Consider the following 18,970-nt stretch of genomic DNA (forward strand, 5'->3'; position numbering starts at 1 on the left):
GAACAGTATCGACTGGGAGCACTATAAACTACAGTTTATTTTCTGCAGGCTGGGAAGCCTAAGATCAAGGCGTCGGCTGATTAGGCGTCTAGTGAGAGCCCGCTTTCCGGAGCATAGATGGCACTCTCTTGCTGTGTCCTTACATAGTGGAAGGGGCACGAGGACAGTCTGGGATCTCTTACAAGGTTATCAGTCCCATTCATGAGGGCTTAGCCCTCATAACCTACTCACCTCTCAAAGTCTCCACCTCTGAACACCAGCCCATTGGGAATTAAGTTTTGCATTTATGACTTCTGAGGGAAAACATTAGATCTATGTCAGACTATGTACATAAAATATCCTGTAAGTTAAATACAAAAGAATCCCTTTTCTCGCCCCTCACCCTAAAAGGTCAGTTAGGAAAGATGCCTAATAGTATCCTATAGCGAGTAACACATCCATGAGGCTACTCAACAGAGGGAAAATTCTCGCTGTGAGCTCTAACCCAGTCAGGAGGTTCCTCTTTCACTCACTGGGAGCCAGACCGAACCCCTCTCAAACTGGCTGCAGAATTAAAAGGCAGCTGGTCCCATGACCAGAGCATAAAGTAACTGAAGGTGGGACAGGCAGAGCCACAGCAGCACGGTGTAAATCAGAGCTGCCTTCCCACAGGAAAGAAAGACAAGGAGCAGATTCTTCTTAGAGACTCTCCTGGGATAGCAGGCTCTTTAAGAAGGTCTTCGAAAGACTTAAGGCTTAAGGTCTGAAAATCTGAACCAGTAAAGATAAAAACATATTTCTGGACTGTAACATCAAAAAGTAACTCGGCACTGGACAAAACCTGTGTTAAATGCCTAGCAAAGAATGAGAACGCAGGCCAAGAGAAACAGAGCAGCATAGACCACGCAAGCGCAGAGACAAGCACACAGTGCGCCCCACTGTACAATACGACTGGGAGTAAGGGGTCCCTGAAAAGTTTCCATGTGCCCCTGTAGCACAGTGTTGGGACACAATTTCTTTCTGTCCAGGTGGGCCCCACATTATGCAAGGACAGGACAGCTCTATAATCATTAACTCATAACCTGGTCTTGTCAGGTTGATGACTCCTCCCCCCAGGTTATTAGCTGTAGCCAACTCCTGAACGTGGCTGCTGTTTAAAAGTTAACAAGAAACACTGGGAGGGGAAACAGCAAGGAACAGTTTTTGTTCAGAAGCAACATTTTCCAAACAGTCCCAAACTCAATCATATTTTATTTACAAAATTAATAAACAGCAAGTACAAATGGTATAAAGAAGCAATGTCCTCTAAAATTTCTTTTTTCAACTTAAGATTTTTGTAATGAGGGGTGCCTGGGTGGCTCAGCGGGTTAAAGCCTCTGCCTTCGGCTCAGGTCATGATCCCAGGGTCTTGGGATCGAGCCCCATGTCGGGCTCTCTGCTCAGCGGGGAGCCTGCTTCCTCCTCTCTCTCTCTCTGCCTGCTTCTCTGCCTACTTGTGATTTCTGACTGTCAAATAAATAAATAAAATCTTAAAAAAAAAAAAAAAGATTTTTGTAATGAATCCCAATAGCCGAATTAAATTTCTATATAAGAGATGGGGACGGAGTGCCATGTGCCTCAGGAGGGGGTCTGAGGATAAAATCGATCTGATTGTGAACTGGCCCCTTCTATTTTCTTTCAAACAACATGTTATTTCCCATGCAAAGCAAATACACAAGACATCTTTAAATCTCATAATACTTATGAAAAAATTCTTTACCTAAAATTCTCATATTCTTCTTCTCGTCGTTTCCATGGACAGCTCTGTATATTTCTGATAATCTGAAGATAGTCACTCTCTAAATACCTAAAAGTGAAATGTCAGCAAAATTAGAAAACAGAGATCCCATATATTGCTAAACACGTGTCCTAAAGGGCATTTTGACAATCTGCTCATTTTAGCTCTCTAAATCTTTTCTGAAATAAAGTAATGTAGAAATAAGTTAATATCATACCCATTTCAAAACCGCTAGGAACATAAATTTGGAAAGAATTATTATGTTGATTTAGAAACATGTGATTTGCACATATCATAAGTCAAGTCTAGTATTACAAATAAACCATGACAGTGCCTCAATTTCCACTCATATCTTATAGCCATTTCATTTCGCTATAACTCACTGACAAATATATTTTATAGATGTTTACCATAAATATATAGTTTATCATTTTTTATACTCTAAGTTGATTGATTTATGTTGGAAAATACAGATAAAATTTCTCTAAAATAATCATCTTAAATTTTAATTCTGAATAGTACACTAAAAAAAAACAGATTAAGGGGCGCCTGGGTGGCTCAGTGGGTTAAAGCCTCTGCCTTCGGCTCAGGTCATGATCCCAGAGTCCTGGGATCGAGCCCCGCATTGGGCTCTCTGCTCAGCAGGGAGCCTGCTTCCTCCTCTCTCTGCCTGCTTCTCTGCGATCTCCGTCTGTCAAATAAATAAATAAAATCTTTAAAAAAAAAAACAGATTAAGCTAAGTTAAGAGAGATGTATATATAGTGGCATAAAAAAATCTATAGGCGGGAGCCTGCGTGGCTCAGTTTGAGCGACTGCCTTCGCCTCAGGTCATGATCCCGGACTTCCAGGATCTCGTCCCGCATCGGGCTCCCAGCTCCTTGGGGAGTCCGCTTCTCCCTCTGACCTTCTCTTCTCTCATGCTCTCTCTCACTCATTTTCTCTCAAATAAATAAATAAAATCTTAAAAAAAAAATCTATAAGCTCAGCAATACAGTTTCGCAGGATCGCAGTCCCCAGTAAGTCTCCTTCTACCTGAAATTTCATCAGTAAGTATTAATTCCTTTAATCACAGAATAGCCGTTAGTCTTGAAGGGTTATCATTTCAATACAAATGCTGAGGCCCCTGGATGACTTAGTTGTTTAAGCATCTGCCTGCCTTCAGCTCAGGTCATGATCCCAGGGTCCGGGGACTGAGTCCTACATAGAGCTCCCTGCTCAGTGGGAAGCCTGCTTTTCCCTCCTCCTCTGCTCCTCACCCCCAAAGTTTGTGATTTCTCTCTCTTGCTCTCTCTCAGATAAATAAAATATTTTTAAAAAATAAAAAAATAAGAAATAAAATAAAATACAAGTATCCTTTTGTGTGAAAAAAACCCTTAAATTTTCTTTAAATTAATATCTTAGCCATTAGTTGTCTACCACTTGAGATGAAGGCTCTGCATTACAGAGATGGAATATGTGTGGTGGGTGGGTGGAGAAGGGAGAGGGCCATGAAAAATCCTGTCAGAAACCACTCCCCCCTCAGTGTTGCCTGGGTGGCTCAGTGGGTTAAGCCTCTGCCTTCAGCTCAGGTCATGATGTCAGGGTCCTAGGATCGGGCCCCGCATCAGGTTCTCTGCTCAGCGGGGAGCCTGCTTCCCCCTCTCTCTCTGCCTGCCTCTCTGTCTACTTGTGATCTCTCTCTGTCAAATAAATAAATAAAATCTTTAAAAGAAAAGAAAAGAAACCACTCTCCCATCTCCATCCAGCAAAATGCAGGGCCTCTAAACTTTCACTCTGGAAGACGTATTTGTTATAGGTGGGCAAGGTCATCAACCAAGCAACTCCTCTCCCTCTGAAGCTTACCTTTCTTTTGGGTATCTCTGTCTTCAACGATGCTGCCAAAAATAAAAAAAATATATATCTTTTTTCCCCTTGGCTGCTGTTGGCCTGGCTAAGAAAATCTGAAAATCTCGAAAGACTGTTTTTTAATAAAGGAGAAGCAAAGCAAAAAAACATCACAGGAGAAGCTAAAAATAGTTTTACTCATATACAGGCTTCCAACCTTAACAGATTTACCTCATTCCCATGGGTCCTAAGACTTGTCTTAGCATGCCAGGGAGCCTGAGAGATCTATATATTCTATCCCCAAAGCTTTGTCTAAATGTGACACTTCTTAGCTGGAGTAAATATTACCTGTCTCTACACAGTAGGAGAAACCCAGAGACTCTGTAAGACAGTGTCAAGTTCAGGGAAAAAAGAATTAAAAAGAAAGAAAGAAAGAAAGAAAGAAAGAAAGAAAGAAAGAAAGAAAGGGAAATACACATTCAGCAACCTACCCAAGGCTCTCTCAATTTCTGGCTCTTCAGCAGAATCATGACACGGTGCCTGTGCTCTCCTGTCTGTAGAGTCTTATCTCCACCATAGCATGGTTTTTAGCCTGTGCTCTCCTGTCTGTAGAGTCTTATCTCCACCATAGCATGGTTTTTAGTCATTTCATCATATTTAAAACAGGATACTATGTGTGCCACAGTCTATCAGGCAAAGTAACAAAAGAATTGCTACCTCACAAAGCTCAATGAAAGATCGAAAAGAGAGAAGCCAAATACAAATTCTTCTCATTAAATCAATGAGAATTGTAACTGTATTTGAAGTCATCAAGATAAAACACAACATAAAAAGTACAGTAAGTATGAAATTACTATCCTCTCCCAAAAACAAAATGTGTCAGTTTGAAGTTTTCTTTAAATGCCATTTATTAGGCAGAAAAGAATTAAATTTCTCATGATGTATAGCTAAGATAGATTAGTACAGAGAAGACCGAGAAGTAGAGACAGAAAAGTAGAAACTTTTGAAAATGAGACATAAAAGGAAAGAAAAGATTGAGTGTCAAAGTTACAATCACAAAGCTGTGAGACAACCCTGAATGCCCTTATATATGGGAAATTTTGACCACAGAAAGAAAAGACTTCTTCAAAAAATTATGGTAGCAAATTTTCCGAATGAGAACTATAAACCCACAAATCCAAAAAGCTCAACAAACTGAAAATACAAGAGATGTTTAGGGAAAAAAAAGACTAAGGATGCCTGGGTAGCTCAGTCAGTTAAGCACCTGGCTCATGATTTCTGCTCAGGTCATAATCTCAGGGTGGGGAGATCAAGCCCCGAGTAGAACTCCATGTTCAGTGGGGAGTCTGCTTGAGGATTTCTCTCTCTCTCCCTCTTCCTCTGTATCCCCTACCTGTGCAAGTCTGCTCTCTAAATACATACGTAAATAAATATTTTTAAAAACTACACAAGACAAACAATAATAAAATTTCTTTAAGCCAGTGATAAAGAGAAAATCTTAAAAGTAGTTAGAGAAAAGAGGGGTGCCTGGTGGTTCAGTCAGTTAAGTGTCTGATCTTAGGCTCAAGTCATGATCCCGGGATCCTGGGATCAAGCCCCACGTAGGGCTCCCTGCTAAGTAGGGAGTCTGTTTCTCCCTCTCCCTCTTCCCTCCCCACCCAGCTCATGTTCACTCTTTCTCTCTCCCTCTCTCTCTCTCTCCCCCAAATAAATAAATCTTCTTAAAAAAGCAGTTAGAGAAAAGAAAGTTCACTCTTTCTCTCTCCCTCTCTCTCTCTCTCCCAAATAAATAAATCTTCTTAAAAAAGCAGTTAGAGAAAAGAAACATATTACATACATAGAAACAAAGCAAGATTACAGCAGACTTGTCAGAAACAATGGAAATCAGAACATATGATTAAAATAAAGAACATCATTTAGGGGATTGTCAACCTAGATTTCTATAGTCATCAAACCTTTCAAAAAATGAGGGTAAAACAGGAACTTTTTCAGACATACAAAGGCTGAAAGAATTCATACCAGCAAACCTGCAGTAGAAGGAATGCTAACAGAGTCTTTTAGATAGAAGAAAAAGGAAACCGAAGTACATCTGGCTCGATACAAAATAAGGAAAACACTAGAAGTGGTAAATATGTAAATATATAAAAGAACTTTTCTTTTTTTTTCTACATCTCTTAAATAAATAATTGACTGTTTAAAGTAAGTATAATAATGATATATTGGGGAGTTTATAACATATGTAGAAATCAATGCCTGACAACCTTAGAACAAAGGCCAGAAAGGGGAATGATATAAATCACTTTGAAAGCAGATTGTGATGACAAGAAGACATATACAGTTGACCTTTAAACAACACAGGGGTTAGTGGTCTTGACCCCCTGTGCAGCCAAAAATCCATATATAACTCTTGACTCTGAAAAAATTTAATTACCAATAGGCTACTATTGACCAGAAACTTTACCAATAACATAAACAGCCAATTAATACATATTTTGTATGTTAACTTATATGTATGATATACTGTATTCTTACAATAAGGTCAGCTAGAGAAAAGACACAGTCATTCAGAAGTCATAAGGAAGAGAAAATACATGTACAGTACTATAAAAAACCCACATATAAGTGGACCCATGCAGTTCAAACCCATTTTGTTTAAGGCAAAACTGTACTGCTCACTTAAAGCAATCAGTAAAAACAGAGCCATAAAGAGTGAGGATGTAACCATAAAATGCTCAATCAAAAGAAGGGTGGAAAAGAAAAGGAACAAAGAGCAGGCAAACAGAAAAGAAATAACACAATGGTAGATTTAAACCCAGCCATATGAATAACCCCATTAAATGTAAATAATATAAACATACAAAAGGCAGAGAATATCATCTTGGATTTTAAATAAGCAGGAACCAATCACATATTATTTACAAAATAAGCATTTCATATGAGTAAACAGGTTAAAAGTAAAAAGGTGAGAAGGGATATACCATAGTAGAACTAATTAATACAAAGCTATAGTGTCTATACTCATATCAGACAAAGTAGTTTTCTGAGCAAGAAATATTGCCATGAAAAAAATAGGGTATGAGCAGGAATTGATAAGAGAAAGAAAGGAATGAAATCAAAAGCTGTTTTGTTTTAAAAATAAAGTTGACAAACTTACTGTCACATTGCTCAGGTGAAAAACAGACACAAATGACCAAGATGAGAACAATGTCGGAGACTGCAACACTGCAGTCCTACAGACATAAAAGTATAATAACAACCTTATGCCAAAAATTTTGACAACTTAGACACAATGCACATACTTCTTGAAAGATACAAACTATAAAAACTCTCTCAAGAAGAAATAGAGGTCATAATCAGAGGGAGATGTAAGTAACCACAGAATAGTGTTCGGAGAGACGCAACATGGCTAGCTTTGATGGTGGAGTTAAAAAATAGAACAGTTCTGGTTCAAGGTGGTGACACAGAAAGATCCCGAACTTAGCTCGGACATAGAGTCTACAGCTACAGATGCAACAATTTCCTCTTAAAACAAAACAAAACAAAACTAAACTAAAGCCTGGCTGAGTTAAACTACACATTGTGGGGTACCTGGGTGGCTCAGTGGGTGTCTGCCTTTAGCTCAGGTGGTAATTCCAGAGGATAAAGCCCTGCATCAGCCTCCCTGCTCAGGGGTAGAGACTGTTTCTCCCTCTGCCCCTCCCCCTGCTCGTGCTTTCTCTCCCCCTCTCTCTTTCTCTCTCTCTCTAATAGATGGATGGAATCTTTAAAACACCACCACCAACAACAACAATTACACACTGAGCAAACAAGAGGGAAACCACATCAAAGTAAGTAGGAAAGGCTGGGACTCAATCTCACCATAAACCCCATCCCCAATGCAGTGACCCACACTAGCAGGGAACCCCAAACCCAGAGATTCTCCCTGAGGAGCAGTTTTGAAGCCCATGGGTTGCATTTCAACTTTCAAGACATACCCTTGACAGATGAGCCTTTAAAACATCTAACTTTGAAAAACAGTGGGGCTCCTGTCCCAAGACCCACAAGGTGGAAGCAATCCGAGAAACTGTTCTTCGGTGCTTGTGGCCTTGACTCACCCACCCCGGGACCCAGCTCAATGGCAGCTGAGTGCCCCAGACCTAAATGGAAGGAGGCTCACTGACATATAAAAAGCACTGGCCTAAGGAGGCAGACACCTTGTTGAACACACACGTCTAGGAGCCTGCAGGACCATTCTCCAGGAGACTGATGGATGCCATTGATGCCCCCTCTGCTGTGCTCCAGAGCAGCAGTATATCCCAGAAGCAGCTTTCATACATCTGGTTCCCTGATTTCTGCAGCTACCACCTTGACTGACCAGCTCTAGGAGCCAGGGGAACTTCCAGTCCTGGTTTTATGGGTCTGTAATAACAAGGGTCAGCCAGAAGGGAGCTCCTATCCCTGTCTGGCACCCCAATGGTTGTGATTGCTGTTAGGGGAGACCTTTACATGACCTAGCTCTGGTGACCGGTAGGGTCACTCACAGATCCCATAGGACTCTAACCAACAGAAAAAGAATTTTAAGCGGTGACTATCCTCAGAACACAACAGGAGCCAATTGACCCAGGAGCCTGGACATTAGTGAGGGAGACCTAATAGCTAATCATTGTTAACTGTGGTCTGAGAGGCAGGGTTCTAACTGAACATGCACCTGAGGGCTGACAGTAATCCTTTCCAGAGTCCTTGAGGGCAGGGTGCTGTCCTCATACTCATACTTTGCAGTGCTCCAGAGTGCGAGCATCTTTTGGAGGGGAACTATTCATGTCTGGTACCGTGGTTAATAATGCCGGTACCCCCGGCATTTGTGGTTGCCATCCAGGTGATACCTCTTGATTCTCTGGCTCCGGTGACTGCAGGGGCTTGCCTCTCTGGGTCTCCTGGGACTGTGGCAACCAGTCAGACAGTTCTTGCCAGGCTACCACCTGCAGGACACTGACCAGACAGTGAACTGAAGCCCACCACTCAGTCTTTCTGTGAAGGAGGCCTCCTTGCTTGTCCTGGAGCTACAGTCTGAGGGGTAGGCTTCAGACTTGGCACACACTTATGGCCTATGGAGATGGCTTTCATAGAATGTAGGCTGCGGACATCATCTTGGCACTCTCTCTCTGCTTTCCCCTAGCTTGACTGTGTCATCCGGAAAAGAGGTATACATTCATCTGGGACTTTGATTTTTGCTACTGTCATACAGAAGACACCTCCAGATCACCTGATTCTGGTGGCTTAGGCTTACAGTACCACAGGACCTTATACATTGGCATACTTTAAAAATTTGATGTCTGAGGTTCTGGCTTCCAGTGAGAACCTAGGCATTGAGATCCTCCCCTTTGGGATGCTGACAAGTACTGGCACATACTTAACTACTAGAGGTGATGAAAACTGTAATAGTCTGCTTGGATAAGCACAAAGGTTTGAGATACAACCAAGAGCTGGAGCAGGGTTGAGTCACAAGCTTCATATCCTACACTGGCCACTCCTTTAAGACTGGGCAAGGGGATTGTTTCATCTGCTTTACGGAAACAATGCTGCTCAAGCAAAACTAAGAAACAGAGGCATATGTTCCACATGAAAGAAAAACAAAACCTCAAAAAAAAACTTAAAAAAATGGAGATAAGTAACTTACCTGTTAAAGAGTTGAAAGTAATGGTCATAAAGATGCTCAAAGAACTGGGGAGAAGAATGGATAGGCATAGGAAAAACTTTAAAAAATAGACAAAATATAAGAAAATACTAAGTGGAAGTCCCAGGGCTGTAGAATACAATAACTGGACTGAAAAATATAGTAGACGGGTTCCACAACAGTCTAGATGAAACAGAAGAAAGGATCATTCAACTCAAAGATGAAGCAGTAGAATTCATCCAATCAGAGCAACAAAAAGAATAAAGGATTAAAAAAAAAGTGAACATAGCTTAAGGGAACAATGAAACAACATTACATGGACTTCTGTTCATATCATTTGGCTCTCAGAAGAAAAAGAGAGAAAGGGGCAGAAATCTTTTTTAAAAAAATATTTTATTTATTTCTTTGACACAGAGAGAGAGATCACAAGTAGGCAGAGAGGAAGGCAGAGTGGGAGGGGGAAACAGGCTTCCTGCTGAGTAAAGAGCCCAATATGGGGCTCAATCCCAGGACCCTGAGATCACAAGCTGAGCTGAAGGCATAGGCTTAACCCACTGAGCCACCCAGGTACCCCAAGGGGCAGAAATCTTATTTAAAAAAAAATAATGGCTAAAAACTTCCCTAACCCAGAGAATGAAACAAATATACAGATCCAAGATGCCTAGAGACTTCCAAAAAAGAGAAACCTAATGAAATCCATATCAAGACATATTATAGTTAAAGTGTCAAAAGTTAAAGACAAGGAAAGAATATTAAAAGCAGCAAAAAAAGAACACTTTTTATGTACAAGGGAACCCACATAAGCAGATTTTTTTATCAGAAACTTTGCAGACCAGAAGGAAGTAGAATGATACAGTCAAAGCACCAAAAGAAAAAGAACTTCCAACCAAGAATGTTCTACCCAGCAAAGTTATCATTCAAATTTGAAAAAGACATAGGTTTTACAGAAACACAAAAGCTAAAGAAGTTCGTCACCATTAGATCAGTATTAAAAGAAATGTTAAAGGGACTAAACATTGAAAAAAGGAGCATGAATTAGTAATGAAAACGAATAATAAATCTCACTGGAAAGGTAAATATATAGTCAAGGTAGTAGATTAATCACTTAAAAAGCTAGTATGAAGGTTCAAAGAGAAAACACTAAGATTACCTAAATATATATATAAACAAATATATAAATATAAATATATAAAGCAAATATTAACACACCTAATGGGAGACATAAACAGCAATACAGTAATAGTAGGGGACTTCAATAATGGATAGATCATCCAGATGGAAAATCATTAAGGAAACATTAGCATTAAATGACACATTAGACCAGATGGTCTTAACAGAAATTTACAGAACATTCCATCCCAAAGTAGTAGAATATGCATTCTTCTCAAGTACAAATAGAATATTTTTCCAAGACAGATAATGTTAGGCCAAAAAACCAAGTCTTAATAAATTTGATTTCTTCTTTGACCCATTGGTTGTTCAGTAGCATACTGATTAATATTCACATATCTGTGAATTTTCCAGTTTCTTCATGCAATCAGTATCAAGTTTTATACCATTGTGGTCAGGAAAGATGCTTGCTATGATCATTTGTTCTAAATTGTTAAACCACTGGTAGCCTGAAACTGACCAAGGTGGGAGTATTTACACCACAGGCATTGGCAAATGTGACAAATTAGGGCTTCCTCTTCCCTGATCAAGTTGTTAAATATGAATGAATGCACAACAGCTCCTACACCTCACCCCAATTGGGCAGCTTACTGGCCTGGCTCAAAATTTTGCACTCCCTCTCCCACCCCCAACTGCCACCCCAGTTTGAGCTTTATGGAGGCCCCTCAAGAAGGCCAAGAGAAGGGGCGCCTGGGTGGCTCAGTGGGTTAAAGCCTCTGCCTTTGGCTCAGGTCATGATCTCAGGGTCCTGGGATCGAGCCCCGCATCGGGCTCTCTGCTCAGCGGGGAGCCTGCTTCCCTCCTCTCTCTCTCTCTGCCTGCCTCTCTGTCTAGTTGTGATCTCTGTCTGTCAAACAAATAAATAAAATCTTTAAAAAAAAAAAAAAAGAAGGCCAAGAGAGACTTGGCTGCCACACCTAACTCTTCAAGCAAGACTCAGCCACAGTGGTCCCAAGCCCCAGGGAAATGAAACTATCACATTCAATCCAAATGGCAACTCCTACCTTGGAAATTAAAGGTGATTTTATCTCCACCAAGATTTTGAGTAAATGCTTAAGGAAAAAAAATTACACTACACTTTTACTTTGACTTCCTTGAGAAACAGAGTTTGTATCAATTTGAAATCATTCTTTCCTTTCTACCAAGCTTAAGCTAGAACATTAAAATTACCATCCATTGCCAATTAGATTAAAGGTGCATTATAAAATATGTAGTGTCTTTAAAACATTTTTGTTTTAATGGCATACATCTCCCAACAAATTGTAGCTGGCTCTAATTTAATTTGATATTGAAAGATGTCAATCATAATGTATCTAATTTTACTAGTAATTAGCTGCATAGAAGATCTTCTGACTTTACAGTCACTGATATTTAAAACTAAGTCAATACATTATAGCAGACCTACCTATTACAAAGGAAGAAAGCTTCCTGGCCATTTAATAATCAGAAGATAGTCCTCAAGCTATTTCCTTCCTGAGTATGCTGTGTTCAGGGAATCTTTTGCATGTTGTCTCTAGAAATGAAGCATTATCTTCTAAAATTAAAAAGGGAAGACCAAAGAATAAGGAATATCAAAAGAAGCATTTTTTAAATATACTTGCTCTTTCCTACTGAAAAATAAATCACCAATCAGCTTTTTTTAGAGAATTAAAATTACCCTCATGATTTGTCAAATGGGAGCAGGACTGGAGTCGAAAACCATATGAGAAGGTAAAATTGCATGCATGCCACAAATGTGGGCTAATTTACAGGAGAAATGTGTCTCTGTAAACCTTTCTTGTTAAGTAGAATGCTCTAAATCACATCATACTTTCTGCAAATTTATATTTATAGTTAGTTTTCAGTTACAAAGGATAGCCCACATCCCACAACCTTGAAAGATAGCTCTCCCTATGATATTACCCCATTTTTATGGATGGCACAACTAAAAGTTCTGAGAAGATGAACAGCTTGCTCAATATTGTATTGTAAGTGGATGAGCTAAGAATTAAACACATGACTTTTGATTCACAGTCTGGCTCTCTTTCCAATGTATCACACTGCATCTCATCTATTTTCATAATGAAACTGAAATTAATCCCATCAGAAACGTTTTCTAGTCCCAGGACATACAATAAATCATACTAAATAATGCACCAAGTTATTTTCAAAAGAATAAATAATGTCTATTTAAATCATTATCAATAATACTCAAAATAAAATACAAATTATAAGTAACATTTGAAATGACACTAAGTAAATATATTAAAATTGAAAATATTATTCTAGAAACTTCTCTTTGGAGATAAAGACCCACATGCTATGATTAGTTTTATCTCAATTAAGATATAAATAGGGCTTTTAAAAGCCCTATATAACTTCCAGTTAATTCATGTAATCTTTAAATACTTATGGGGTACTTATTAGATGCCTAGAAATTACCTTGAAGATATTAATCTATTAGTTCTATTTAAGCTGCCGAGATACTAATTTAGTTTCCTATAATATCACTTCATGGTGAAAGCCAAGCTTTTCATCTACAGAAATGCATGGAGAAACCCGAGTAATATTAAGTCAGTAGGTTTCTTTTTTTTTTTTTTAATTTTATTTATTTATTTTAGAGAGAGAGTACACATGCAAGTAGAGGTAGGGACAGAGGGAGAGAGAGAATCTCAAGCAGACCCCCTGGGGAGCACGGAGCCCAACACAGGGCTTGATCTCATGACCCTGAAATAACGACCTGAGTTGAAATCAAGAGTCAGTCACTTAACCAACTAAGTCACTCAGGTGCCCCTAAGTCAGTAGGTTTTTAAGTGGTGTTCCTGACTAGACCAGTTTTTTATAGCTAGTTTCTACCAAACCTTTGAAGAGTTCAGGTCTGCAAGAAACCAAATGCCATAAATATGTATAATGCTCTAAGATTTTCAGTTAATACAGCTGATCATTTTTTAAGGGGCAAAACTTCTTAAAGAAATGGTTGATGAATGTATGACAGCTAACAAAAAGAAGTATATAGAAGGTATATTCAGTTGGGCTATGAATAGTACAGACATACTGTACTAACATATCCTCTAAAGGTAGAAGAATTCAATTTACATTGTGTTCAACTCTACATGATAGTAACTTCTATTTAGAATGCTGTGGCTATTGTCAACTGGCATAGGAGGAAGGGATCTTAAACTTTTATTTTCCCCATACATTCCATACACACGCAAGTTAAATATTCTAAAAAGCCTCAGGAATTAATTCCTAAAAATGCCAGCGTTCTTCCTCATGGCCCCAGTGAAATCTCCAAACTGCCATATGTGAAAAAGTCAGATATTGATTTTTTTAGAAAAGAACACTTTCTCTGCCCTAGGCAATTAACTTTTGGAGTTTTGATATTCATTACAGTGTAAGACACAGGATAAGAAAGTCTGCAACAGTGACTGATGTTAGACAACCAAGATGGAATGAGGTGTCTATTTACAAAGGGGTGGGGCATGGCATAGGAAAAGGGACACAGGTTGGTGAAGCCCACTCTAAGGCCAGCAACCGGGGTGGAGTAGGAAAACTGTCACTGCCCCAAGTTTATAGGCTGCCCAGTAGTAGTAGTAGTAGCTGTAGTTCAAGGTACACAAGAGGGTCACTGGACAGGAGTGATGGGCTTTGATAGAGGAGCCCTCATCCCTAATCCAAGCCCACAGAGAGCATCTAGGGGAGTAAATATTCCAAACTCTCTCACCTCCCAATTTCCTGCCTATGATTTCCATAGACTGACCCTAATCAGAAGCCAAAGGTTATGAGAGTTTAACTAATGCAGCCTTGTGGAACATGCAGCAAGAAGAAGAAGAAAAAAAAAAAGAGTAGCAAGTAGATATGGAAGGTTAAAAAAGGAATTTTATAGCACAAACAAAAATTCATGCATGATGCTATTTTCAGAATTATTTTGGGGTAAGTGAATTTACTTTGCTGCTTTAGTTGGACATAATGCCCAAATCAAGCAGTACCTCAGAGCAAAACAAAAACCATAGTTTTCAGTACCTCCTTCATGAACATCTGCTACATGCAAACACATCACCAGGATAGAATGAATGAATAAACAAACAAGGAAGCTGCTTTTTTTTTTTTTTAAGATTTTCCTATTTCCTCTCAAAACACAATCCCACAAGACTTCTGAAGATGAAAAAAAAATATGATGATCTACTTTCCAAATTCATAGAAAGAAATCTCCAGACATATATAAGAATTGCCAAAGATGAAAATAACAATTTAGTGATTTTTATACTATCAATTTTTAGAACTAGGATTCCATATACTGCAAGGGATCTAAGAGAACCAATAAAGTCAGTGTCTCCATTTCTTGAAGTGTTCCATCCTATAGTTTGAGTAAGTAACAACAGTGAAGGAGCTAGCATGGGTAGTATACCTGGTAAGAGTTTTAAGCCATATATTGACAATTAACATTTTGCCTTTAAATTCTTCTGACTCATATAAGCAATCACCCTGAATCTAGTATATGTCTATAGCACTTCTTTTATTTTCATATATTTACTCAGTAAATACCTACTGGGAATCTACTATCTGTGAGGTACTGTTCTGGGGACCAATAATACAACAGTGAACAAAATAAGACAGCTTTTTAAAAAAAAATCTATATTCTCAGGAAGTTTATATTGTAATAGGGGATGACAGATGATAAATCAAATGTATGAGCTGCATTATGTTCCCCAAATCCATATGTTGAAACCCTAACATCCAGTACCTTAGAATTGGATTGTATTTGGAGATAAAGCCTTTACATGGGGGATTAAATTAAAACGAAGCCATTAGGGTGGCCCTAATCCAAACTGACTAGTGTTCTCATCAGAAAAGGAAACTTGTATCTACAGAAACACCAGAAGTGTGGCATGCATAGAGAAAAGACCACATGAGGACACAGCAAGAAGGTGTTGTCTGTTAGCCAGGGAGAGAAGCCTCAGGAAAAAACCAAACCTGCTGACATCTTGATCTTGGACTTCCATACCAGAACTGTGCAAAAATTCATTTATATTGTAAATTGAAGCCCCAGTGTACAGCATTTTTTTACAGCAGCTCTACCAAACTAAAACACCAAATAATATGTAAATTAACAGCATGTTGAAGAACTAGGTACTCAGTACCATGAAGAAAAATACCACACGAAAGGAGGGAAAGTGTGTGAAATAACGTTGCAATTTAGGTTGGGTGGTCAGGGAAGACCTCACTGGGAGGTAAGAGTTAGGCAAAGACTTCAAGAAGTGATAAGGGAAACCATGCACATACAGAGGTGTGGAAATGTGAAGAACATTCTAGGCAAAGAGAATGACAAGTGCCAAGGCCTGAGGAAGAGGCAGACATGGTATGTTTGAGGAACAAGATGGACAGGGTGGCTGGAAATCACCTGTGAGTCATGCACCCACTCATGGCTGGCAAGAGATGTGGTCAGAAAGATAACAAGAAATCTGATGGCAGAGCCCTTGCTATTCAAAGTATGAAACTCTGGCTAGTAGGACTGGCATTACATGGTTTAGACTGTTAGAAATCAGAATCTCAGGCCCTGTCCCAGACCCACAGAATCAGAATATGTATTAAAATAAAATCCACAAGTGATTTGTAGGCACACTGAAGTTTTTAACATATTTATGGAGATACACGGTTGACCCCTGAACAACACAGGTTTGAATTGTGCAGGTCCACCTACACCTGGCATTTTTTAAAATACAGAACAATACTGTAGGTGGATTTTCACTTTCTTATGATTTTCTTGATGTTTTCTTTTTCCTAGCTTACTATATTGTAAGAATACAGTATATAATATAATAGGACATATAAGATATGTGTTAACCAACTGTTTATGGTACTAGTAAGGCTTCTGGTCAATAGTAGTCTATTAGTAGCTAAGTTTTGGGGAGTCAAAAGTTATCCATGGATTTTCAACTGCACCAGGAGGGGGATCAGTGCTCCTAATCCCATGTTGTTCAAGGGTCGACTGCAATTCATATACCATGTAATTCACCCACTTAAAGGGTACAAGCCATTGGCTTTTGAAGAGTATTCACAGATATGTACAACCATCACTACAGTCAATTTTAGAATATATTATCACCTCAAAAATGAAATTTAGTATGCTCTGGTTATCACCCATTGCAACTCATCAATTTTGATATACTGTGTCTTTATTTTCATTCACCTTGAAGTGTTTTCTGATTTTGCTTTATATTACTTTGTAGACTCACTGCATAGTTGGGAGAATTTTCTAATTTCTACATATTTATGAGTTTCTCATATTCTTCCCAAATACTGATTTCAAATTTTATTACAATGTAGTCGGATAACATACCTTGTATTAACTTTACCCTTTTAATTTTATTTGAGGTTTGTTTTATAGCCTAGAATATGATTTATCCCGGAGAATATTTTGTGTTGAGAAGAATGTACATTCTGTTGTTGTTGGGTGGCCTATTCAATAGAGGTCTGTCAGTTCTCATTGATGTATAGTGTCATTCAAGTCTTCCATTTCCTTGCTGATATTCTGTCTTGTTGTTCTAGTCACTATTAAAAATAGGGTACTAAAGTCTGCAATTATTATTGAATTGATTATTTCTCCCTTTATTTCTGTCAGTTTTTGCTCTCTGTATTTTGGTGCTCTGTTATTAAGTTTATAATCTTCCTGTTGAGTGGATCTTTTTAGGATTATAGAGTCTTCTTTATTTTGGTTAATATTTTTTCTTTTAATAGTTTATGTTGGGGGCACCTGGGTGGCTCAGTCATTAGGGGTATGTCTTCAGCTCAGGTCATGATCCCAGGGTCCTGGGATTGAGCACCACATTAGACTCCTTGCTCAGTGGGAAGCCTGCTTCTCCCTCTCCCACTCCCCTTGGCTGTGGTCCCTCTCTTACTGTCTGTCTCTGTGTCAAATAAATAAAATCTTTAAAAAAGTTTATTTTGTCTGATATCATTTTAGTCACTCTAACTTTCTTGTGACTGCTCTTTGCATGTTATATATTTCTCCACTCTTTTACTTTCAACCTATTTGTAAATTTGAATCCAAAGTGTATCTTCTATATGGTTCAATCCTGTTTTTTAATCTGGTCTGATAATCCTTGCCTTTTGATTACATGATTTAACTCACTCATATTTAATGTTATTGTTGATATAGTTAGACTTACTGCTGCCACTTAACTCATTGTTTTTATGTTTCATGTAGTTTTGGTTCCTCTACTTCTTCTTTATAGCATTCTTCTGCTTTAAGTGAATATTTTGTAAAGTAATGTTTTAATAAGTTTTAACTTTGTCTTTTAGTGGTTGTTCTACGGCTTACCATACACATCTTACCTTGTCAGAATCAGCTTCTGATTTATATCAACTTAACTGCACTGATATATAAAGTATTACTTATAGTTTATAGCTCTATTCCCCTTCCCCACATTTTATGGAAATTTTGATATACAATATTACATCTATTCAGGTTATAAACCCACCTGCACATTGTTATATTTATTACTTTACCCTCTATAATCATTTCTTTGGCCCAATAACAGCTTAGCTCTCTCTGACCTCCTTGTGCTATTACTGGCAAATATAATACGGCTGTGGAGAAGTTCTTTTAAGGGTCTTGGAGGCTACTGTAATAATTTTTCCTTTAATTATGAGTGAAATAGGAAGACACTGGAATAGAGAAGTGACTTGGTCTGACTTACATTTTTTAAATTTCTTTATTTTATATTATTTTTTAAAGGATTTTATTTATTTATTTGAGAGTGAGAGAGACAGCAGGAGAGGGAGCAGAAGCAGGGGGAGTGGGAGAGGGAGAAGCAGGCTTCCCATCATGCAAGGAGCCCAATGTGGGGCTCAATCCCAGGACCTTGGGATCATGACCTGAGCCAACAGCAGATGCTTAACAACTGAGCCACCCAGGCACCCCCTGACTTACATTTTTTTTAAGATTTTATTTATTTATTAGAGAGAGAGAGAGAGAGAGAGCACACAGGCAGACAGAGTGGCAAGCAGAGGCAGAGGGTGAAGCAGGCTCCCCGCCGAGCAAGGAGCCCGATGTGGGACTCGATCCCAGGACGCCGGGATCATGACCTGAGCCAAAGGCAGCTGCTTAACCGACTGAGCCACCCAGGCGTCCCTGACTTACATTTTTAAAAAGGTTTCTTCTGTATACTTTGTTGAAAATAGCCTCTTAGAGCATGGGAGACCAATTAAGAGATGTTTGCCACAATCCAGGAGTGGAATAAAGATGGCTTGGACCAGCGCGGAGTTTCTAGAATTAGTAAGAAATGATCAGCTTCTATAAATGATTTGAAGGTAGCCAACGAGATTTAATGTCAGATAATGAGATGGATAAAAAGAGAGGACTCAAGAATAACTCTGAGCATTTAGGCCTAAACACTGGAAGAATAGATTTGGTATTAACCAAAGCTGGGAAAAATGCTAGAGTACAAAGCATTTCTCTTTAAGAGAAAGTCCAGGAGATCCTGCAAGATGTCTAAGGTTGGATATAACTTACAGACATCCCAGGGAAATGATGACTGGGCAAAGGGACATTCAAAAGTGGGAAGAGGTTCAGGCAGAACTTGGA

The 18,970-nt window shown here is 38.9% G+C and overlaps 1 protein-coding gene across 1 annotated transcript in view; it reads right to left on the reverse strand.

Moving 5' to 3' along the window:
- The window catches only part of ST8SIA6 (ST8 alpha-N-acetyl-neuraminide alpha-2,8-sialyltransferase 6), a gene marked incomplete at both ends in the record, with an annotated part of 141,576 nt that overhangs the window by 44,218 nt on the left and 78,388 nt on the right, over nt 1-18,970 (reverse strand). Inside the window, one exon of the mRNA XM_080811954.1 lies at nt 1,739-1,825. Within this exon, the coding sequence (XP_080668080.1) occupies nt 1,739-1,825 (87 nt within the window). The remainder of the gene's footprint in view (nt 1-1,738; nt 1,826-18,970) is intronic.

This window comes from Martes martes (assembly GCF_963455335.1).
Source record: "Martes martes genome assembly, chromosome: 8".
NCBI lineage: Eukaryota > Metazoa > Chordata > Mammalia > Carnivora > Mustelidae > Martes > Martes martes.